At 39.6% G+C, this 22,409-nt stretch overlaps 2 protein-coding genes across 2 annotated transcripts; one reads left to right on the top strand and one right to left on the bottom strand.

The window, feature by feature from the left end:
* Positions 1-223: 223 nt before the first annotated feature.
* On the bottom strand, positions 224-1,602 carry LOC130254973 (translation initiation factor IF-2-like). The gene is made up of 2 exons (XM_056495148.1): positions 1,597-1,602; positions 224-1,432 (listed from the first exon to the last, which is right to left on the bottom strand). The coding sequence occupies exons 1-2, from the start codon at positions 1,600-1,602 to the stop codon at positions 224-226; spliced, it is 1,215 nt and encodes a 404-aa protein (XP_056351123.1).
* Positions 956-21,491, top strand: ZFAND4 (zinc finger AN1-type containing 4). The gene is made up of 12 exons (XM_056495147.1): positions 956-1,086; positions 1,767-2,069; positions 9,118-9,193; positions 9,279-9,346; positions 9,871-10,057; positions 13,064-13,132; positions 13,725-13,751; positions 14,152-14,356; positions 15,196-16,377; positions 16,997-17,051; positions 19,292-19,409; positions 20,603-21,491. Exons 2-12 carry the CDS (start codon positions 1,886-1,888, stop codon positions 20,736-20,738), a joined length of 2,307 nt encoding a protein of 768 aa, XP_056351122.1. The 5' UTR covers positions 956-1,086; positions 1,767-1,885; the 3' UTR covers positions 20,739-21,491.
* The last annotated feature ends 918 nt before the right edge of the window (positions 21,492-22,409 follow it).

Below are 22,409 nucleotides of genomic sequence, written 5' to 3'. Positions count from 1 at the left end.
ACCACATATTCTGCATATTCTGGAAAGGGCAGAGCTGAAGGCTCAGTATGACAGCATCCAGACGCTTTGACAGGTTCCCATACCCACTACATGCTTCTCAAAAATTAACTGGGCCTGAAACTTAACAGCGAGTCAGGGTAGGTCTTGTGTATTTTTAAAACCTAAATGGAAAGTACAGTTGTTAATGTAATTAGCACCTGCTAATAAGATAAGCTTGTTTTCTCTAGCCTGTGATCATCCAAAGGCCCCGCTGCTTTTGGAGCTCGGCCCGGCCACCAAACGCTGAAACGGGAGCACAAGGCTGTGAAGTGAAGGCCCAGAGCAGTGCCTGGTCCCTGCCACGGCCGGGAATGTTCGCGTCCTGGCTGGGCAGAGCGGGCCCGCCCCCGCATCCCGGGCCCAGCGGCTCCCACACACCGGTAACGCCTGGAGCCATCGGCCTGAGCGCAGGGTCTCGCTGCTGCCGGCGGCTCGGCCGGAGCGCAGGGCGGCACCTTCGCTTTATCGGCCGCGGCCCCGCCGCACTCCGCGTCCCAGGGGGCAGCGCGGCCGCCCCGCTGTCACGTGGCCACCGGTAGCGCTGGGGGCGTTGCACAGACTCAGCGGTCTGGGGCGGGAGGGACCTGGACGCCCATCCCGTTCCCCCGGCCCCGAGCAGGGACAGCTCGCACGGGCCCGGGCTGCCCGGATCCCCACCCAGCCCGGCCCTCAGCACTCCCGGCATGGGGAAGCGTATCCGGGTCCTTCCCCGCGCACGCGCTGCCGCCCCGCGTCTTAACGACCACAACAAGCGGCCCGGCGGGCGCCCGCCCCTGAGGCACCGCGAGCCCCGCCCCCGGCAGCGCTGATTGGCCGAGGTCCGTGAGAGCGGGCGCCCCATTGGTCCGCGGCAGGAGCTGTCACAGGGCGGGGCAGCGCGGGGGCTGCCGGGCGGCACCTCCCAGTCCTGCCCCCGGCGGCTCCGGCTGCGCTCCGGTCCGTGCGTCCCGCCGGGCCCGGCCGGCTCCGGCAGCTGCGGCGGGCGGGGCGGCGCGGGGGGACGGGAGCCGAGGCTCCCCCCGAGCGGGCCCGGCGGCGGCAGATGAGGTGAGACCCCGCTTCGCTCGGCGGGTTCCGGGCCCTCGGGAGCGCCGCTCCTGCGGGGACCCTGCGGCGGCAGCGCCGAGGGCGGCGGGGCGGAGGGGCCGTGCTCGAACCGCCCCGGGCCCGGCCCCGCCGGCGAGGCGCGTGTCCCGGGGCGGTGGTGGCGGGGCCCGCGGCCAGCCCGGGGGCCGAGGCTGCCCCGAGCGCAGCGGCGGGGACGGGGCAGCTGCTCGCCGTTCTTTGTTCGCGGGCGCTGCGCTCCGCTCGGCTGCCGGGCTCGGGGCTCCGGCCCCCGCGCCGGGGCGGTGCTGCACCCCGCGGGCTGAGCTGCCGCCTCCAACTGCCTTCCCTGAGCCCGGAGCCGTCCCCGTTCTCACGCCTTTCTGGAGTTTTTCTCTAGCTCTGACACTGCGGAGGGCTCAGCTCTTGTCAGGAGGCATTGGGCGTCTGGTTGTCATGTCGCTTGTGGAAACAAAAATAACAAAGGTAGTAGGTTGCGTCTGGAATGCTGACTGACATTAGGGCCCTAAAAATACAATGCTGGTGATATAATTTATGGTTATCTTGCCATATGTAGGTAATAACTTAATATTTATTAGCAGCCATTTTATAAAAAATAAATTTAAATTATCTTTAGCAGTTGCGTTTAGATGTTGTCAGAACTATATTTGTTTGCTTTATAGGTGAAAAATCCTAAAGATGAACAGCAATGCACTACACGTGTCTTCAAAGCTGCCTTGGCTAGAAGTGGAATGTAGTTTCCTGACAGATCTTCTTACAAGGAAGTTGTAAATCCTTTCTAATGGCCAACAAGAAAGAGCCTCCTTTTTTTAATAAAGATAATATGGGACCATTTCACTACAAACTTCCTTTCTATGAAACTATGGAGCTCTTCATTGAAACGCTAACAGGAACCTGCTTTGAACTGCGAGTTTCCCCCTTTGAAACAGTTATTTCTGTGAAAGCTAAAATTCAAAGACTGGAAGGTACTATTCTCTCTTATTTCAGTGTAAACTTTATCACTTTAATCCTGTTTTAGAAATCATAATTGCTGAAATCAAACCAGAAAACTTTAATGTCATGTTTAGCAATATGTATAAAAAACTAGGTGCTTAGTTTATGCCTTAGGTTTAATTGAAATTGAGCTGTTTTTCTGTTCTTTCCATTTTCTATAGGCTCATGGCTTAGGCTTCACTGGAATTGCTATGTTTGCTCTTCTGGTGGGTTGGTTGGGGTTTTTTTTCTGTGTACAATTAAGGTTAATCATATATAAAAATCTTTGGATTCTCTGACCCAAGTTGTTTGTTAACTAGCAAGGTTATAAATTTGAGCCTTGCAATATGTGTATATTGTAACTGAACATACTTTAAACTTGCTGCTATGTTTGTTGCTGATTAGGTTAGTCAGTTTATGTTTTTTTTATGATACTGCAGTCACAAGTGCAACTGCAGTGCAGGCAAATCCCAAAGGCAGCTTTAAGTTACTGATTTGAATTTTGTTTAGGTGAGTGATCTTTTGCTGGTAGACAGTTGTTCTGGCTGAGCAATGCTTTGTCTTAAAGTGATAAACTTGGCACGTTTTGCAAAGTGAAAATCTCCATTAAGTTATGAGGCCAGTCCTGATGCTTATGCAAGAATAGGTGTAGGTTAGTCCCCTCTTACCTCTTTTTCTCTATGGTGAGGATGACCTTGCATGAAAGAATGTGATTTGAAATATTTATATAGTTGTAGTTTAAGCATTGCATCCTCTGTCTTCTTTTTCACTTTGGAGGAGTTAAAGAACTGTACAGCTGTAGAAGCTGAGAGTAGCTAGCAGAGTTGCTAATTTTAAGAAAAGGGATCCTCTCCTTCCCTAGTATACCTGTACATGTTTTTCATCCTTCCGTCTGTGTGGAACCCGTCCTCTGGGAGATGTAATATGATGCTGTAGACTGGAATCTAAGATACTCTCCTCCTCTTATGGAAATCTGCTCTAGTGGATGGAAAAAAACCCAGACAGCTGGCACAAGTCTTAAAACACACAAGCGTTGCAACAACAGAGGGGACTGTTTGCTATTAAGATCCACACAGCAGAGGCTCCAGTGTGCAGATGACTGGAGCTTGCATCCGTGTAGGTACAATAGTGCAGCTGTGTGGATGGGCTTTTGTTTGCTGTGGACAAGGCCATAATTAGTTGCAAGTCAGAGAATTTGTCAAGATGCTTCTGGAGGCTAGAGGTGAAACAAGAAAAGGAGAGACGTTTTCCTGCCTATAATTGAATGTAGGTGTAGAAGAGATGCATAGAATACTAGCTTAACCATGAATTAAAAGGCAGCATAGGCAGAAGGGAGCAGAAGGCAGCTGGCTATCTGGGTAATATCAGTGATGGAGTGAGCTTTAAAGGATACATGATGAGATCATTGGGAGATGTGAGGAAGAAGGGTTTGAATTCCCTGTAGTCCAAAATGTAAGATTGTGAATAGCCATACTCAATTATACCTACAGCTGACAAAAGTATCCTCATTTCTTATTAGAAGAACATCTCAGTAATGAAGTTATAATAATGCTTATCTGGAATTTTGTTTGTGTGTTGTCATTCATAGGATGGTGAGGTAATTATGGCTTAGCTGCCTGCTGTATAGAATTAATAAGTAAATTTCATTAAACATGGAAGATGAGCTCACTGGTGCTTATCATTGTATTGTAAGAAGTCAGTTGTGATACTTTAATACTCCATAGCAGAGTTAAAATATTTGTACTGTTCTGATTAATAATTTGTGGGAAGTAGAGTGAAAACAAATTGACCAGTTTCATGTGGACAAAACAGATGCACAATGACAAATTAATTCTGTGTTGCATTTGGGGTTGTTATTGCATGCAAAATACTAATTAACAATTTTTCAGTGGCAAAGTTGCTATTATAGTGCACAAGTTTGAGCAGTAAATCACTCAGATGGAGCAAAAATTCAGAAGTAATTTTGTTGTGATTTAGATGGAAAGGAGAAAGCTTACATCTGTTCCCGTTTCTGCTGCTGGTTTTCCCTTTTTATTATTGTATCATGTCAGCTTTTGTGGGGTGTGAATCTCTTATTTAAGCTGCACTTCTGGTTGGAGAATGCCTCCTACAGTGCTGGAAGACTACATGAGGTCCCTAGTTATGCATATTTTCTTCATTTGGATGTTGGGGATGATAGTATGTAAGCAAAGAAGAGGAGACATTTTGAAAAAATGAGCTGAGACCTGAAAGCTGCAAGAAAAAAAATCTAGAACTGTGTCAGAAGCTAACAAATTGTTGAATATTACCAATGCCTTTAATTGTGAGAGGCTAATAACAAAATTGAAACAAGATAAAATTGATCTTTGTCAGCTGGAAAATCAGTAGCTGTAGACTGTCTTCACCATAATAAAAAAGCATAATATGGATAGCATGTTAGGAATTTTGTCTATTTCAGATACTGTTTGTCATTCTTGATGCCTGCTAGTGATCTGATACGGAAAGGCTTTGTTTAGACAGCTGTACTGGACATTGGTACCTTACTAAGAAAGGGCTGCATGTTTCCAGCTATGTGTTTTCAGTGGTTTTAGTCAGTAAAGAATATACGTAAAAACTTCCAGGTTCCAATGCATCTGAAATTTCAGTGCAAGTCCTCTACTCATAAATTGAAGTTATAGCATATCTGATGTGTGTTTGGATCAGATGCAGGCATCTGTCCTCAAATATGTTCTATGTGAAGTAAGGGGGAGATTGGTTATAGTGTTGACTTTGGAGCCCCAGGGGTAAATCGCTCCTAGTCTCAGATTCACTGAGCCCTTTAAAATGGTTCACCTGGGAAGAAACAGCTCCCTTTGTCTCTACTGGTGGCATAAAAGCTGGAATACACACACAGTGCTGCTATCAGTGCTACCTATTCCATTGTTTTTACTTGTTAATCAGTGTTGATGGACATGGTATCTGTATTTCAAGGTGGCATGAAAGACTGAGCTTTAACAGGAGTAGTACTTAAAAAAATCAGGATTTCATTGAAAGAGGAGGTAATGGGTTTTTTAGACTGAGATCTCTTTGTTTTCTCTGTCACACAAGTCCTTGTAGCTGCTGGGCTAGGCAGAGTTTAGTGTTCATTCAGAAACACCAATTATTACATTGTTAAAGACAGATAGCATTCAGCCTGTGTATTCGTAGTAGTGCTTAATTAGTCTGTTAAAGAACCATAGATAATGCCTGTAAACATGTTTATTGGGAAAGATAGGCTTGAGTCTCAAAGGAGTAGGTGGGCTTTGGGATTTGGTGGTGGTAGTGGTTGTTGTTAGCTTGCAGGCATTCGTTTACACAGTTAGCTTTAAAATAAAAACCAACTTGGTTGTGGTTTGTTGGGTGAGTACTTGTACCTGAATTTTATGATCTGTGTACATGGAAACATCAACCTTTTTCGATGAAAATTTAGATGTTCTCTTGTTCTTGTATTATTGTAAAGGGAGGAAAGAGAGCTAGATTTCAGCGTACATCTTGATTTCAGTGTTCAGTAGGTGTTCCCTTGTGTTCAACAGGGAACGACAGATGCAGCAGTAATTTTGTTGTGTATGTGTGTCTCAGTTCAACTCATGTGAGCTGTTATTTTTCTTTGGTCTTTTTGCTGTCATTATTTTGCTGCCTATATACAGCAGCTTCACATCAAATAACTAGAAGAATGTCAAGCAGACTTCATGTGGATATTGTAATTTCTTTCAATATTCTGTGAATTCAGAGTATGTCATAATAATATTTATTATTATTTGCATTAGAGAAAATAGCTGTGCTTCTGCCAGGACTGAAGTAAGTGGATTGCACGAGCATCATGAATTTTTAACAGAACCAATCCTGCTTTTTTTCTGTTTACTACTTTACCCTACATCTTCTATTTGCTTTATGATTTGCCTGTTTACTGTGCTGATAGAGAAGTTCATGAAACATTTTTTAAGCTTGTGCCTTGTCTGATCTGGTGGAACATTTCTGTGAGTGCAAGGCTGCTCAGAGCGGATGGCTGCCCAGAGCAGCATCTGGAAGTTGTAAAGTAAGGTCACCTTTGTCAGGAAATTTTGTTGGCCTGCACCAGTGATTTGCTGTCTTTAGTCTGTTCTTAATCAGTCCCTTGGACAAAGAGTAGGTCAGTACTGACTCCATTTTCTCTGCCATAGCTACTGTCATTCAGTGGAAGCTGGGGGTTTAACCATTAGGGAAATGGTCCTGCCACTGTAAGTCGTGGGCTTTTGCACCTCTTACTAATGTAGCCAGTTTGTGGGGGAAAATAAGACTGTCAGCCCAGCCTCTCTGTGTGAAGAGGCTCCATCAGTTTCAACACTGAATAAAAGACAAGTGCAGTTTGAATTTTGACAGTGAAATGTACGTGGTGTTTTTAAACACAGCAACTTTAGACCCACAACATAAAACCAAGGGCTTTTTCTGAAATCTGCATGGATTTTAATTTTTTTTTTCCTGTGTCAGACTTGATCAAATCAGTTTCTGTGGTGAACCTACTTAGCATGCCAAAAAGTAGAGCTAGGGAGGGAAGCTTAAGGCTGTATGTGATGTGCTGATTAAGAGACAGGACAGGGTAGCTGCTTCTCTCCTTCTCCCATTTTAGCAGGTCACATTGTCAGTGCACATACAGCCATTTCAATAGGTAGTCTGCAGACTCTTCTGTCCTGTGGCATCACCTAGCCAGCTCATTTCCATTTGAGCATCGAGATGTAGCTTATTGCCCTGCTTACCTCTCAATAGTGATTTGGAGCAGACCAGTGATACAGTCATGTGCTTCTTAGGGAGAGGGTGCAGTGCTTGGGTATCTCACAGTTCTCATTATTGTTGGCAGTTGTACATGTTGATCTTGTGTGCAAATGTCTCCTCAAGAAATCCTTACTATAATCCAGGAAAGGGACAGCTAATGAATATTTTGCTTTCTCTGAAGCTATAAAACACATACTATTTCTTCAGTGTATAGATACAGAATTCTAAGAAAGCAGTATAAAAGGGAATAAGTAATAAAGATGTGCTGTTTGCAATTACAGTAGAGTATCCTCTTTTCATCTGTTCATTTCATCAAAAATACATTGTCATTGTTGAATGTGCAAAACCATGTTTCACTCCAGTACTGCCAGCTGAAAGCCAGCCTTTTTAACAAATACTCTTTATGTTTATCAAAGTAATTGGAAATTGCTCCTTGGAGGCTGCTGAAACCATAACAAATGCAGACAGTCATCAGATTGTTTGTAATCAGAAGAGTGCAAAATGACACAAAAAACTTTTAATGTAGACTCTGGCTATTGCCAACTTGTTCTTTTGCTTACACTGCTGACTTGAAACATAACCAATAATCAGCTATTAAATAGCTGGCAGTGTAATAGCAATTATGTTAGTTTGCTGTATGAAGATATTCTTCATACAAATGTCCTGTGGACATCAGAGGATATGAGATTGCTATTAAATGCAATCAGGTGGAGTAAAGTTGTGTTGGTCGTTCAGAACAGGGAAAATCTGAATATGAGCTGTGGTGAGAAGAGGAAATTGTCATCTTCTGTAAAGCCTAAAGACAAACAAAGACAGTTCCTCCAAAGTGCACTCCCTTCTGCAAAGGGATGTCTCCTACTTGCCTGTTTAATGTGCTTGGACTTTGATCCTCTCTTCTTCCTTGGGCATTGGGAGCTTTGTGCCCTTCCTCTACCTAGCAAGGGATCATTGCCTGATCATTGCTACAGCTTGCTAAGCATTCTCACAAGCCTTCAAAAGCTTTGATGTTTTTGGGAACTATCTGAAAGACTCTGATCTTTGTGTTCCCCTCCTGCCAGATGTGTTTAGGGAAGTCTTACTGTGTAGCACTGCCACTTGCATTTCCTTTTAAGTATCTGAACATGCAACAAGTAAAAATATAGGATAAGATTATTTTAATGTAACCTTTAGGAAAATGCATTTCTAGATTTTGTTTCTTAGTATGAGAAGTAGTGTTCAGAACTTTTTGAAAAAGTAGTTATTGATCTCTATAGATACACATTTTGATTAACATTTGTCCTGAATGAACAGTGAGATCTTAATTACCTGGGTTTCACTAGACAAATTGAACAACTTCCTTTTGATGCTGGAGGGAAGATTTTTTTTTTAGTGATCTGAGATGTCTCATCCTTTGTATTCTATCCAAAATTCAGAAAGTAGTAGGATTCCAGTAAAAATGTGTGAAGACCTCAAGTTGTACCAGCTCTTGCTTATTATCTTTAATGTGTATTACATTTGTATCTGAGTTGACTATGCAGGCAAAAATAGTGTAGAATTCGGATTCTTTTTGTATAGAACACAGAAATATAAGGAACAAATATTCTGTATGCTTACTTTCTTTTAACAAAAAATATCCAAATAATCTCAGAACTTGAGTTGAAAATGAATATTACTGTATATTAGTAATAACATTCTGATGGCTTGAAAAAAAACACAGAATAAAATTAAAGTATTTGTAGTATGAAGTTTAGTTAAGTGCTCTGATAATACATGTACATGCCAACTCTGAGGTCCCAAACCAGGCACAGATAGGAACACATTTGCAATTATTGCCACTCTGATAGAGCTGCCACCAGTCACCTTAATGTGACTGTCTGTACTGTGATTAATACAAAATAGCAGTCTGTGATTAAATTATTCAGCAGTTTTGTCAGTAGAAGTTTTATCCTGTTTTTCCTCTCAGTAAGCATAAAGTGAAGTTCAGGTAAAAGGATAAAAACCTCCCTTATCTGATGACTGGAAAAAGCAAGTATTCAATAAGCCTGAAGTAGATGAACACTTCCACACACTCTCTGCTAAGCCAAAAGATTAAATTTGTGTGAGCTAAAGCCTTTGGAAAATCTTTGATATTAATAACTATTTGGAGGTTGGATGTCATAGCTGAAGACAGCTCAAGTGCCTGCCCATTTCCTGCTGCTTCTCCTCTTTCTCCTGTGATCCAGTTTTAGTCCATCAGCCCCACACTCTTCAAAGAGAGAAACTCTCCAGAAGCCCTCTTGCCAAGCCTTAAGTCATTTGTTTGTTTCTTTTGTTTAGGTATTCCTGTCTCTCAGCAGCACTTAATTTGGAATAATATGGAACTGAAGGATGACTATTGTTTGGATGATTATAAGTAAGTATAGAATAAAATTAGGTTTCTAATTAATGCTTCTAAATAATTATTAGGATGAACAACATTTATTTATTGTTATTTACAGCATTTCAGAAGGCTGCACTCTGAAGTTGGTTCTGGCAATGCGAGGTGGACCTGTTAACACCAGAAGAGGTAGGTGTTAAGGAAGTTAAAGAGAGTGGTTTTCGTGTAATGTCTTTTGATTGTAAAGAGCTTCTCTTAGGTAAGCATTTTAGATAGTCAGACTTCAGTTCCAAATTAATTGGAAAGATACTTAACAAAAATGTGGGGACTTTTTCCCCCATCTTCTCTTAGCATATCAAGTGCACTTTGTTTTTTCTTAAGATTATTTGTATGCACAGAATCATTAAGTCATAAAATCAGCAATTCTTCACTTGAAGAAAAAAGTTGTCCTGGAATGTCATTGTAAAAATAATTTTTAAAATATGGTCAATAAGAATCAGGCATTGCTGCAGTCAGACAATAAACTTGGTTATGTGGATCATATGTGTAGGAGTGAAAAGGAAGAAATTCCCGTGATAGTTTTCTCTTGGGAATAAACTCATCATATCTTCTAGGTTAAGAATTCCTTTTACAAACTGAGCTGAGCTCTCAAGAGGTAACAAAAAGAATGATAATAATATTTTGGTTTTATTTTGTCTCTTTTATCTTTTTAGTTCCTGTGAAAGATCCTATCAGGGAAATGGCTGAGTATATGGATCCTGCTAGAGACAAGATTTGGGAGAAAGGGCCATCCAACAAACAAGTGACCTTCTTAGTGTATCGAGAAGGAGATCGGTTGAATTTCTTCCGTGTGGTTGACAGGGGCGATGGCACTTTAACACCACTCTCTGAATCTTTGAGGTAAAGTTGGTTTTAATCTTTATCTTATTCTTCAGAAGTGGGTTACTGTGTAATTTTAAGCTGTATTTGTTGGTTTTATCAAAAAAGCATCTGGCATATTGCAGGAGTTATTCCCTTAGGGCTATTAAATTGTTGTGACTATTTAACAGCACAGTAGTGCTTTGTGGTCAGTGGTTGTGCTAATGATTCTCTTATCACTGTGTGCATTAATATAGTGAGATAAAACTGACTTCATACTTCAGGCAATTCTCAACATTCCAGCCCTTTCTGAAAAGGAACATGTTGCAGGAGAGTCAAATGAATATTTTATTAGATAATAAAAACTTCTATTAAGCACTTTCTCTATGTGCTTAAGGCATTTGTTTAGTTTTGTAAACATTTCCTTATTCACATAATATTTTTTTTTTCCTATGGACTAAATGGTTAGTCAGGAAAATAGTAGATTGGCAGTGTAAAATCCTGTGGGCTTTTTTAGTTTGTTGGTTGTGGGGTGGTTGTTTGGTTTTAAGGGAGAGGTGGTTTTGTTGTGCTTCTTGTGGGGTGGGCATTTGTTTGGTTTTGGATGCAGTTTGGTTGGGAGGTTTTTCCGTGATTTTTTTTATGCCTTATTTTTTTTAATGTACTGAAGTAATTACCAATACAGCCAGATTTTGGATGTAATTAGGCCTCAGGTTAGCTACTGTTGAGTACCAACCTTGTGTCAATTACTGCCAGAATCCAGTGATGATGTCATCAGAAGCACAGGTGTATCACTTTACTTACTACATTGTAATTGTAATAAGCCATTTGGTAGTCTTTTTCCTAAAATTATCAAAGTGGATATCTATTAAAAATTATTGCATTCTATTTTTATACTGCAGCTTTTGGGTAGGTACTTTTATCCTCTCAAGAACTTAATATTTGTACAGCTGTGAGGAAAGGAGTCCCTTTTCTGGTATTACCTGTGTTTTCTCCAAGGCTAAGGCTTAAATTGCTTTAAGTGACTATTCTTGTTTCTGTTTGCAAAGGGAAAGAAAGAGCTTTGTACTGGATTTATATTCAGTTTGTATTCAGAGTGATACTACTCTTAAAAATTTTTAAAGACATCCATACGTAAAAACCACTGACAGAAGGAAATATCAAAGTTTAATTCCCCCACTGTTATACAAAGTAGAAAGATCTAGTGTTTGATATACAAGGAAGAGAAAATATACAAATACTTTAGATCTGTGATTTTATCTTTCAGCCTCTTTACTCTTTCAGTAAATAACCACATATGGTATTGTTTGAAATAGGTTTGAAAAAGCATAATTGGTTAAGAACTGAGAACCTAGCTGCTGCACTGGGCTTGATACACTTCTGGAAAGATGATCAGATTGGTGTAATTCTTATTCTTGCTGCTACCCTGCCTGTTACTACTTTGTTCCTATTTAACCTCTGTCTCCAGTGAACATCAAAATCCATTCACAAAGTTGGCACTGTGGATGCTATACTGTGAGTTAGTGCAAGGAGTTGTCATAAGGAGCTTGAAATGTCATTTTTCAGTAGAATGGGCTCCCTGATATCTTCCTACATGTTCAAATTTTAGTGTGTGTGTGTGTGTTGAATTTTTTTTGCCATTTGAAACTAGTGTAGACAGTGGTCTGAAAGTCTACCCAACTTTTCCACTGGGTAATCCTAATGTACAGATTCAATAGTAATTTTACTGAGATTGGCTAAAAGTTGCAAATGGGAGGAAAAACCACACTCATTTGGCTCTTGCAAGGTACCTGGGTAAGCCTTTCAAAGCACAGCAGCGTGGAGGAAAGTCAAATACATTGGGCTTAATAAGTGTGCTGGCACTGGTCAAGTGAGCCAGTTGGGTTGGAAGCCACCTGATTTGAAAACAGTCAGCTTGAGTTGCTTCTGTTTTTCTGTGCTTTCTATAGGAGTTCACTTACTAGCTTTTCTACTAAGGCAGATGGTAATTTGGAGGGGAAGGAAATACTAGTTCTTGAGTTTGTTATCATGGCTGGGTGGGACTGTGAGAAATGGAAAAAGTAGCAAAGGGAGAAGAGAATGGAAGCAAATCAGATCTTTTTGTGTGATCTTTATAGAGTAAAGCTATGGGTCACTCTGAATGCTGCTGTTTTCTATACTGACAGATGTATTCATATGGGAGTATATTGGTGGTTAAAATAAATGCTTCAAAATTCTGTCATCCTTTTTCACATTGCTGGTACCTGGAGCAGAATTCATTGAACAAAATTTAGAAATGAGACATAGGTTTTGGTTTTCTTTTATAGCTCTCCAGATAATTTTATTTTATCTGTGGTTGAGTTACTGGTTACTTGACAAAAGTATAAATGCATACAGTGGACATTGTCTCTGGGCTAGAAGAGTGTTGAAGTTGTGATGGACGACTGGCAGACACTGGTGCTGAAAGGGTTTCAGCAAGCTAATAGTTTTTGAGACATGCATTTCACAAGGAAGAGCTCAGGAATGTTGACACCTATGGACAAAGTAAATTTATAATTTACTAATTAAAAAATGCACTGAAAATATCATTAATATCAAAGCTCCATGTCCAAATTCTATAATCTTACAATCACATTAAATCAATTAAACAATCCTCTTATCACCCCTTTTTCTTTTTTTGTGTGTGTGTTTTTGACCCCTATTTGTCAGAAAATGGAAGAAAAATAAAACAATTATTTTTGCATTTAAAAAAAAATCAAAAATCAACCAAACATGAGACACGACCATTCTGCTTTCTATTCTTACCTAGCAGGAAGGTATGTTCAACAAAATTTTTTGACTTGATGATGTAAACCTTTGTAAAGATAAAATTTCGGAATTATTTTTTAGTGTTGAATTTTTACCGGAAGTATATATATGTAATATGCATGTTAACTGTCCCCATATGGAATTACTTAGTTTTGGTAAGAAATGTCTGGTCTATTTTGCTGACACTTGGTTTGCATTTGGTGCTGTCTTGCTCTTCACACTGTCTCCCAGTGCTGCCTTTGGAATTCTGTTACATTTTAGGAACTGGATTTGGAGAGTCAGTACAAAAAATGCTGGCTCTAAAGGCAGCAGAATATTTCCAAGAATCAGGTAAGATGCCAGCTCTAATTAGTGATGTTTTCTTTTTGATACTGATTTCCACATGACTTTCAGTCCTTCCTTGATCTCTTTTGGAGAGTAGAAACTTGAGGTAAATCTACTAAGATATTTGTATGAGCACAGGGGAATTAAGGGGAATTGCCTGATTGTCATGATTTCTAGATGCTGACAACCTAATGGAAGAACTAAAACACCCTAAAATGTACTGCATACAGCATTGAAAATGCATCAGTTTATAATGAATTGGACAGTCCTAATGGTTCTTTCATTTTGCTGTCAAATGTTGAATGTGTTACTTGATCAATGCTTCATTGCTTCATAGGAAAAACAAGTTAAATGCTGATTTTTAAAACCTTGAGGTTTTGCATTCTGGTAGAATGCGGAATGGAAGAAGGAAATGTCAAGCTTTAAACTTCCAGTGACTACTGACTTTAAATATTTTGTCTTGGGACTAGCAATTCTAATCTATTTATTTTTTTTCCAAATGTGAGACTCTTTGGAATCTTTGGAAACCTAAACTGATCTTTTTTTTCTTTTTTTCTTTTTTTTTTTTTCTTTTTTTTTTTTTTTTTATTTTGAAAAGGAGAAATAGAATATCACATCCACATGGGTGACCCCTCCATTTCCATTTATGGTGAGAACACCCCTCAGGATGGATAGAAATTTGGACTTTTCCTTCCATGCCAGTGTCTGGTTAATTGGAAAACTGATCAGCTTGTTGTCTGAGTCACACACTTAACAGCTTTGGCCATATCTTCAGGAGACATTTGTGGAACTGGATATCCCCTCTGTGGGGAAAATATATAGTGAGTGTGAACCAACTGTATATGATATAACAACTTCCCAGAAGCGTGGCTATGTTCAGATTTCAGCAACATCACTTTGTCCTAATAAGGGATGCTTATGCGGATAAATGGATTTGAAATATCTTTGCATACAATTTTACATAATGTTTTGTCAACAGATCAACTACGGATATGACTTCCTAGTTGTGAGAATACTCTACATTGAAAATGTAATTCAATTACTTCATTAGAGGGTGAATACAAACTTTCTTTTATTTTCAGTGGTGGTTCAGTTTATAATTTATATGCTGATGACGAAGATGAGACAGAGGCATCACCTTCTGGCCAACAGATCATTGAGAATTCAATTACTATGAATAAAATGAAACTGCTCAAGGCAAAGATGGAGAACATGAATCTGAGTAAAAAGGTGAAATTGTGATTTCAATTTTTCTGTCATAAAATGGCTTGGGCTTTACTTGTGCTGAGTTTTCTAAAAAGTAGATCAGATACTCTGCCATATTGAGAAGTCAAGTTATCACAGGTATAGATGATTTCTCAGCTATTGTTTATGTAAATACTGTTGTATAAACTTTCTGCTGAGGGGCAGTGGCATTCCTTGGACCTACCTGCCCTCATTCAAAGAATTCATTACTATTCCTGGATTTATTTGCAAGGGTAGATCTTTTGGGTGGGCAGGTTGGTAGGTTTTGTGGTTTTGTTTGTTTTGGGTTTTTTCTTCCAGTACTTTAAGTAGCCTTGTTTTGCAGTACTGCTCTGGTAAAAGTCACTGTTTCTCTTAAAATGAAATTTCGTTAGACATACTGTAACTGAAAAGCCTATAAAGTGAAATATAGGAATATTATCTTGAAAATAAAACATTAAACTGATGCTCATGTGTTACTAGGTTATCTAAATGTAAAATGAAGAGATTATATTTCTTTACATTTTTTGTTGTGTTTGAGACCTGAAGCTCCTTTGGATAACTTTGATGACATTCTGGCTTCCTTTTTATGTTTCTCTGATCACCGATTTGTTGAAAACATTTCCTGATTATAATCTCTGATTTTCTTACTCAGATGTTGGGGTGAAGTCTTGATGCCTAGTGACATATGAGGGAGTAGAATGATCTGGACCTTACACTGTCTGAATTCCTCAGAACATATTTTCAGTCAGGTCTTTTTGAGTGCAACTGGAATTCAGATACTAATTGTTGTTGGATCTGTGTTTTTTGATTTTGGTTGGGCTTTTTTTTCTTTTCTTTAATAGCCTAAGAAAACTGTCAAGGTGAAGCCTCGGCCTCCCATGACTCCTCGACCATCTAGTGGCTCGGTGGCTGCTGCTCGTCACCGCTTCCTGAGAGTGCTCCCCCATATCGGACAGTCGTGCCTACCTCCTCCTGGGAATTTGCATCAGTCAGAATCTCCCCAAAATGCACTTTCAGCATTGGCTACTCTGGCCACTGCTGGTAGAACAATGCCATCCACAGCTAATCACTTCCTTAAGGAAGATGACGCTTGGCAGAGCAGCTCTTGGTCTCAGCCAGTCAATAGCATCAGGTTACCACCGAAAATATCTCGCGTTGAACTAGAAAATGCAAAACTACCTACAAATAGTATTCTGACTCCTGTTTCATCCCTGCCTGCAAATTCAGAAAAAGCACCTGAAAGTGTGACCTCAGCAGGTGAGGAGGATGCTGTTTTGTTTCCAAATCTAACAAACGTGGAACTATATGGAACAGAAGAAGAACATCTACATGAACCAGATGCTTTTGCTTTTTTAACAGAAGCCAGCACTGCTGAACAGTGTAGTGAGATCTATGACATAGGAAAGGTGAACCCAGAGCTTGAATTGCCTGATGGAGACAAAGATTCTAAGGTTGTAGAGCAGCATAGAAAACCTATTGGCAAAGTGCTGAGCACTGCAGCAATGGAGACTGGTCTTCTCAGTACTCGTGAATTAAGTCCTCAAAAAAATCTGCTTTTGTCTCCCCTCCGGTACTCAGCGCAAGTGGCACATCACAGTACTCTGAAACCACAAGCACAGCCCAGATGCTTTGAGGCTGGGAACTTGAGATCCACAGCCTCCCCAAATGTGCTTCGATCGCTGGAAGTACGTAGTATAGCAGACTCCTCTTTTTCTAGGACCACTAGATTTTGTAGTGTGAAAGTAGAGTCACTTGGCAAAAGACCTGATGTAATTTCTAAAGCAGAGGCTAGGGACATCACAGATGTGGCTAGCAAGGCATCCAAAGAACCTGCGAGTTCTGTAAGTAACTTAGGATTTCTGGCTTCGCTGGCCCGAAGCACAAACAGGGAAAGTTTACAGAGTTCCTGTGGGACTGACAGGTTTCGGACTTCTGGTATTGCACTACCTACAGACCTGCAGCCTTTTCAGGAAGAAAGCTTTAGGAAAACTGCTCCTCCAAACGAAGCTGCTGAATATATTCTAGTAAGTATGCACACATGCAAAGAAATCCAAGTTTTCCTGGTTTTGTGATACTGATGTTATAAAATTTCTGTATGTGTGTGTGTGTCTTGTCAGCAGAGGCAGATGAGCTGTGGGAGATGTATTTAAATCCCTGATTGTCTTAAACTCTTTCCTGAATGGCTGATGGTATCTAAACTGCCTGTTTAGCTAAAAGTATCTAGAAGTAATTTTTCATTAAGATTAAAGCAGTTGTTCCATTCACAGCTGAACTTATGAGTTACTTCAGTGATGGAGTTGAGTGTGTGTGTGTCAGAAGTGTCATCTGGATTCTGCTGCTCACTAATTGTCATTTATTCCAAAGTGTGCCCAGTGACTTGCACCATATGTACCAAGCTTCTGCTCTCTAATATACTTGGCTGTTTTGGTGTATTTTGAAGTGTGGGGAGATTTATTTGAATAGCTATTGAGGGTTAGGCTTTATATTGCAGAATTGTAACTTTGTGTGCAGAGCTTGTCTTGGACTCTTTGTGGATAGATTGATAAACATTGATAGCAAATAAGCTGATACCAAACTACCTATGTTTGCATTTAATTTCTATCTGCTAGTAATTTCCTTGTGGAAATTTTCCTTTTCCTTTAGTCTGCGCATGGGCTTGGAATGAATGGAAGTATGGCAGCTGTAGGGAAAAGAGTAGGTAAGTAACTTACATAATAATTAAAGATGACTCTTTAATCTTTCCTCATATTTCACACATAGTGAGGACAAAAGTAATTTATACTTGTAAGGCATTTGGCTTCTAGAGTCCTTGCTGTATTACATTTCTATAGCATGGTTAATCTTTTAATATTGTAAGCAATTCTTAAAAATGCAGATGGCATCCAGATCTTAGGTGGACCATAACTGCAACTCTTTCTTAGCTTTTATAATACTTAGTGAATCCTGCACATCATCTGTAGATTTAAGTGTAAGTTTCTGTGCTGAAGTTTCCAAATTATCAGTTCTGTGAATACTTTTGCTTCTACTAAAATCAGAGCCAAATTTATCAGTAGCATTGTCTTTAGTACAAAAAAAGTGGGGAGGGAGCAGTAAGGTCATGGATGCTGCAAAACACTGATATAGGATATAGTGCAGATTTTTCATTGTTTTTTGTGCTGGTCATCACTCTTCCCACCCTAGCCTTGGTAACTTTGGAGTGCTTAATGTTTGACATCTACTGAAAAATCATAAATATAGCATAAATATTAACTGCATATGAGATTAATTCTATTTGGGGAAAGGAACTGTCTAAATTAATGCTTTAAAGCTCTTAAGACAGTGAGCTAAGGATTTTCAGCACATTTAATTTTTCTTCTATGTATCTTTGATTTGCAGTTAGCAATTTTTCTTTTCTTTCTGTATGACCATAGGAAGAGGTAGGTATATATATTCTAGATCCATGTATAGAAAATGAGCTACACAATAGTTGTTCAAATTTCAGCTGCAACAGAAAAAAGTTATGTAATTGTAAAGTTGGAGCAAAAGCTGCTGAAAGAGAGGGTTGTGCCTTTGTTTCACAGCTGTGGGTGCAGCTTTGACCTGGCAGTCAGTTAGTAAAGAGGCCTGTCCTTTGCTGCTCCAGAGGTGATACCCTGAGAGCCTTGTCTGCATGGTGGGGAAGCCTGCTAACACCTGAGTCACTTTGGATAGGACTGTGAAGAAGACACTCCTCTGGTGAATCTTTGTCAGACAAAAGTGCATTTTCCAAAAGGTGATATGAGTTAGTGTGGTCATATCATGCAGGCTCTTGAGAGAGAGCATGACTGGTGATGATTCGTTGTACACCTGGCCAAAGGACAGATCACTTTTCACTGTAGTTGCTGTAGGGATGTAAATGTGAAGATAGGTGTATTGTTTTTTCTGTTCAAGTAGGTCCACAGAGCCAGCTGTCTTCAAGCTCTGCCTCTTTCACAAACTGGGCTAACTGATGCTTCTGAAATTATGTGCTTTTAGATGATGAAATTATTAGCATGGACAAATGTTGCCTGGCAATTTCAGTGCTAAATAGGAATGGAGTTGGAGTGGTTGGTAGTGATGACTGTGTTATGTAGTGACTGCCTGATGCTGCTATTGAGTGTAGTCTGCTGCATTTCAGAAACTTTTTGGGAACATCCTGACAATACAGCAGTAGAAACACTGAAAGAATGTTTGAGAGGATGCATTGCTCACTTTACTGATCCAGATGAGGGAAATATGCTTAAGCAAGTTGCAGACAAAGAACTTACTTCTGTAGAAGGAAGGGAGAAGAAGAAAGGAGAAGCCTTTTCTTTACATGATCTCCAGTTAATAAACCAACAGCCAAGAATTACATGGCAAAAAGTAAAAATAAATTTTTAAGTATAGAAATTTTGCAAACATCTGCAAAGGGCGTAATGTAACCATATAGCTAAGTAGAGGCGTGTAGTGTAATACTATACTTCTCTTGCAATTATGGAGTACCAGCAAGATTTTAAAATGTTGCAGTACTTATTTGACAAACTGGTATGCTGAATATATTGGATGCTAGGTACTGGATTGCCCAGTTGAGTCTTTGTAATGTCTTTGTAAAGTCATTGTGCACGGTGCTTTTCCAGTGACACTCTTGAGTGTGCTCATTTTGCACCTGGGAAGACCATTAAGAGATGTTTCTTGATTTGTTCTGTAACTTCTTGCTTATGTGAACTTTTAAGGATGTTCAAAAATAACAGTTCTGAGCACTGTGATGCCTCTTCCAGAGGTGTTCATAGGCTTGAGGTGTGCTTCCTGTTTTGGCTTTCAGGGTTTATTTTTCCCTTCTCCTTTTATTTGGGGTTCCCCCCTGAAGTATACTAAGAAATGAAAAATAAATCTGCATTTCAAAAGATAACATTTAACTAGTTTGTGAATAAGTTGTCTTTGCTGTCTTTCTACTTCTGAAAGCAGGTGAAACAACTCATCTTCCGCCTGTGAATGGCTTAATTCAAGCAAAAAAGAAAATTTCTAAGCACTGCTTTCTTTGTGGCAAGAAAACTGGATTGGCAACCAGCTATGAGTGCAGGTAGGCTGAGTATAGAACCAGCTGTTACTTAAAATTGATAGCTGAGTTAACCAAAGTATTTTCTTTGCTGCATGATATTCCTTAAGCACAGCAAATCAAAAGGCAACCTTCAAAAAAGTAGCAATTCTCAGTTCAGCAAAACTGTTGTAATTAGAATTCAGGAATGTTGCCCCTGTTGTGCACTTGAGGTGTATATTCTTCCAGGAGGGTCAAGAAATAGAAGGTGACAGAATGGAAAATACCAGGAAATGAACAAGATAGCCAGAAACAATGACACTTTATACTGGAAGGAGAAGAACTTGCTACAGATACATGTTCTGCAAAGTTTCTCCTCAATTATGATACCTTTAACAACTTGAAGAAAAAGGGTTTGGTAGAGTTTCTCAGAAATCTCTCTCAGATTTCTCCCTATTGCAGCACATTTTCACATTTTGTGAACTTACACAAATTTGTATTCAACAAGTCTTTGATTTTTATGTATGTTGGTTTTTGGAAGACTTCAGTCACCTTTGAGCATTTAGAGCATAGTGTGAGTTCAATGGGTAACACTTAATCCGTTTCAACAGAATTCTGATTTTGAGTGGTTGTCAGTGTTTTACTGTCAAGAAGCATCTCTATCAAATAATCAGGCATCAGGACACCAGTATGGGTCTCCAGGTAAAGCACTTTTCCAGATCATAAATAGCATCCAAAGTATGCTTTTCTCTTGGTAAGACTGTTAGCTGCAGAATTGTCAAGTTTGAAGCAAAAATCCTGATCTTAACTTACCAAAATTGCAAGTGATCTTGGATAGATAAATCCTTTTGAAGTGCTACAGGAAGTTATGTCCCCTGTAGTTTGTCTGGTGTCCTAACAGCTGACTAAATCTGCATTTGTTAATCTTAAATGGCTAATTTAAAAAACTCATCATTCTTAAATTTATAAGTGTATTTGATCCTTGCTAGCTGGTTCATGGAGTACTGATCTTTCTTAGCTTCCCAGCTGAAGACACTATTGGGTCAAAACTAAAACATGTGTTTTAGTGTGGAAAATGTCATTTTGTGTACCCCACCAGTTAATGTTACAAGTTGGGGATGACAGCAATTCAAACAACTCTGTCATTTAACACATGATTAAAGCAGAATGGCTCCCAGCATGTCAGAGCATTAAAAGCTTCTAAAAGCTTGTAACTTGTAATATTCTTGATTCTTCAGATGTGGAAACAACTTCTGTGCGACACACCGCTATGCAGAGACTCACACCTGCACCTACGACTACAAGAGTGCGGGACGGAGGTATTTACAGGAGACCAATCCCATCATTAGTGCACCAAAGCTTCCCAAAATTTGACATGGTTGTGCTGCATGTGGCCACTCTGCTGTTGAAGAATTGTATTGAATTGAGAGAAGCACTTGTTTAAACTGCATATTTTTGCCATGCTCTGTATTTAAAGGTTTGCCAAGTAACAAAAGCACATGAGGATGCATCGAAGAATAATGTGAACACTACTGCAGTTAAAACTTTTCTTCTTGAGTGAATGAAAAGTTAAAAATTAGTTTCTAAAAACTTACACTATGATTTAACTGTTACTGCACGTGTTGTGTTTTATATTTGGAAAAGCTATTTCACTAGACAAGTCTTTGAAGATGCACTTTACTAACTTTACTGTATAACCAGAGTTGAGGGGGTGTTGTAATGAGGGTGTCACGTAATGTCTTCTGTACTCTTGGTTTTGTCCATTGTGTGGTATCTTCTAAGTTATTTCACTAGAAAGGTCCTCCTCCCTCCCCTTTCTTCAAAAAGCCTGTTTTGAGATTTTAAGGGGATAGTGTGTTCCACCCCTCTGTTTCATTCTGATTGATATTCGTACATTGTGTGTCCATTCTGAAAATTACATATCATCTTAATCACATTTTCTTAAAATAATGCTGTTTATATGACAAGTTTGTTTTTAAATAGAAGGTTCCCTGTTTGTTGCCATTAAATATAAGAACTTATTTTAACTTTTTTGGTAATCCTAGATTTTTTTAAGACTTCACAACTTGCTTTGTTAAGATGTTGAATGCTGTTACTGGAAGAAATTCTAATAAATATTAAATTTTATTCTTGTTTATGCTGTCATAAATGTACAAAATAACTTTATGGAGTGTTCCTAAATTAATAGTTGGGCTCTGTTGGGAGGATATATTTATTTTCTTCTTATTTTTTCTTTTTTTTTTCACAAGCACTAGCTCTTATCTGTTCATACTGAAGGTGGTGGGAGGAATTCCCACCAACTTCATTAGGAATAGTGTGGCCAGTACTGTGTGCTTTAAATGAAACTCCTGAAATCTTACAGGTGTACTAGCAAAGGCAAAACAGATGCCCAACAAATGCTTGTATTAACCTTTCTCCCCTCCAGCTGATACAGTATAAAGGCAATTCAGTAAATGAATGAGACACCTCTCATTATGTAGCCACTGCAGGAACTGCTTTTGGAGGAATATATCTACTGACAGACTTTCTTCTTTCATTCCCTTAATGCTTGTGTAATATTTTTATAAGAATAAGTTGCATGAAGTGTTCCAGTATAAAGGGATTAATAAAAAACCTACAACAAACCACCAAAAGAAATTCCCCCACACTGTATCTAGGTAATCAAATGTCATGGTCCCTGTCTTGTCAAAGTCCTCACTCAGCTACTTAGTTGGTTGTGGTGGTATTGAAGTGATCTATGCTGCAGTCCAGTCAAAGGGTAGCAGCTTCATAAAAATGACAATCAAAAGGTGGACGAAGAAAGAAGAAAGATGATCAACTGAAAGAGGGAGAAGTAACTTGAAGAATCTCATCCTTGGAGGAAATCCATTTCATGTAGTCCACATGAAACTTCTTAAACCTGAAGTTTTCAGAGTGATAAGCTTGGAAAAAAAAATATTCACAGTCATTCTTCTGGGTATTGATAAGATAAAAATGTCATTCTGTGTGTGTGACTTCTGTGCTTGTTATTACTGGAGGAAGTTCCCCTGATCTGACAAACATGTT

This window comes from Oenanthe melanoleuca, chromosome 6 (genome assembly GCF_029582105.1).
Source record: "Oenanthe melanoleuca isolate GR-GAL-2019-014 chromosome 6, OMel1.0, whole genome shotgun sequence".
Taxonomy (NCBI): domain Eukaryota; kingdom Metazoa; phylum Chordata; class Aves; order Passeriformes; family Muscicapidae; genus Oenanthe; species Oenanthe melanoleuca.
The sequence above is the reverse complement of the archived record's forward strand: the minus strand, read 5'-3'. Positions and strand labels throughout refer to the sequence as shown.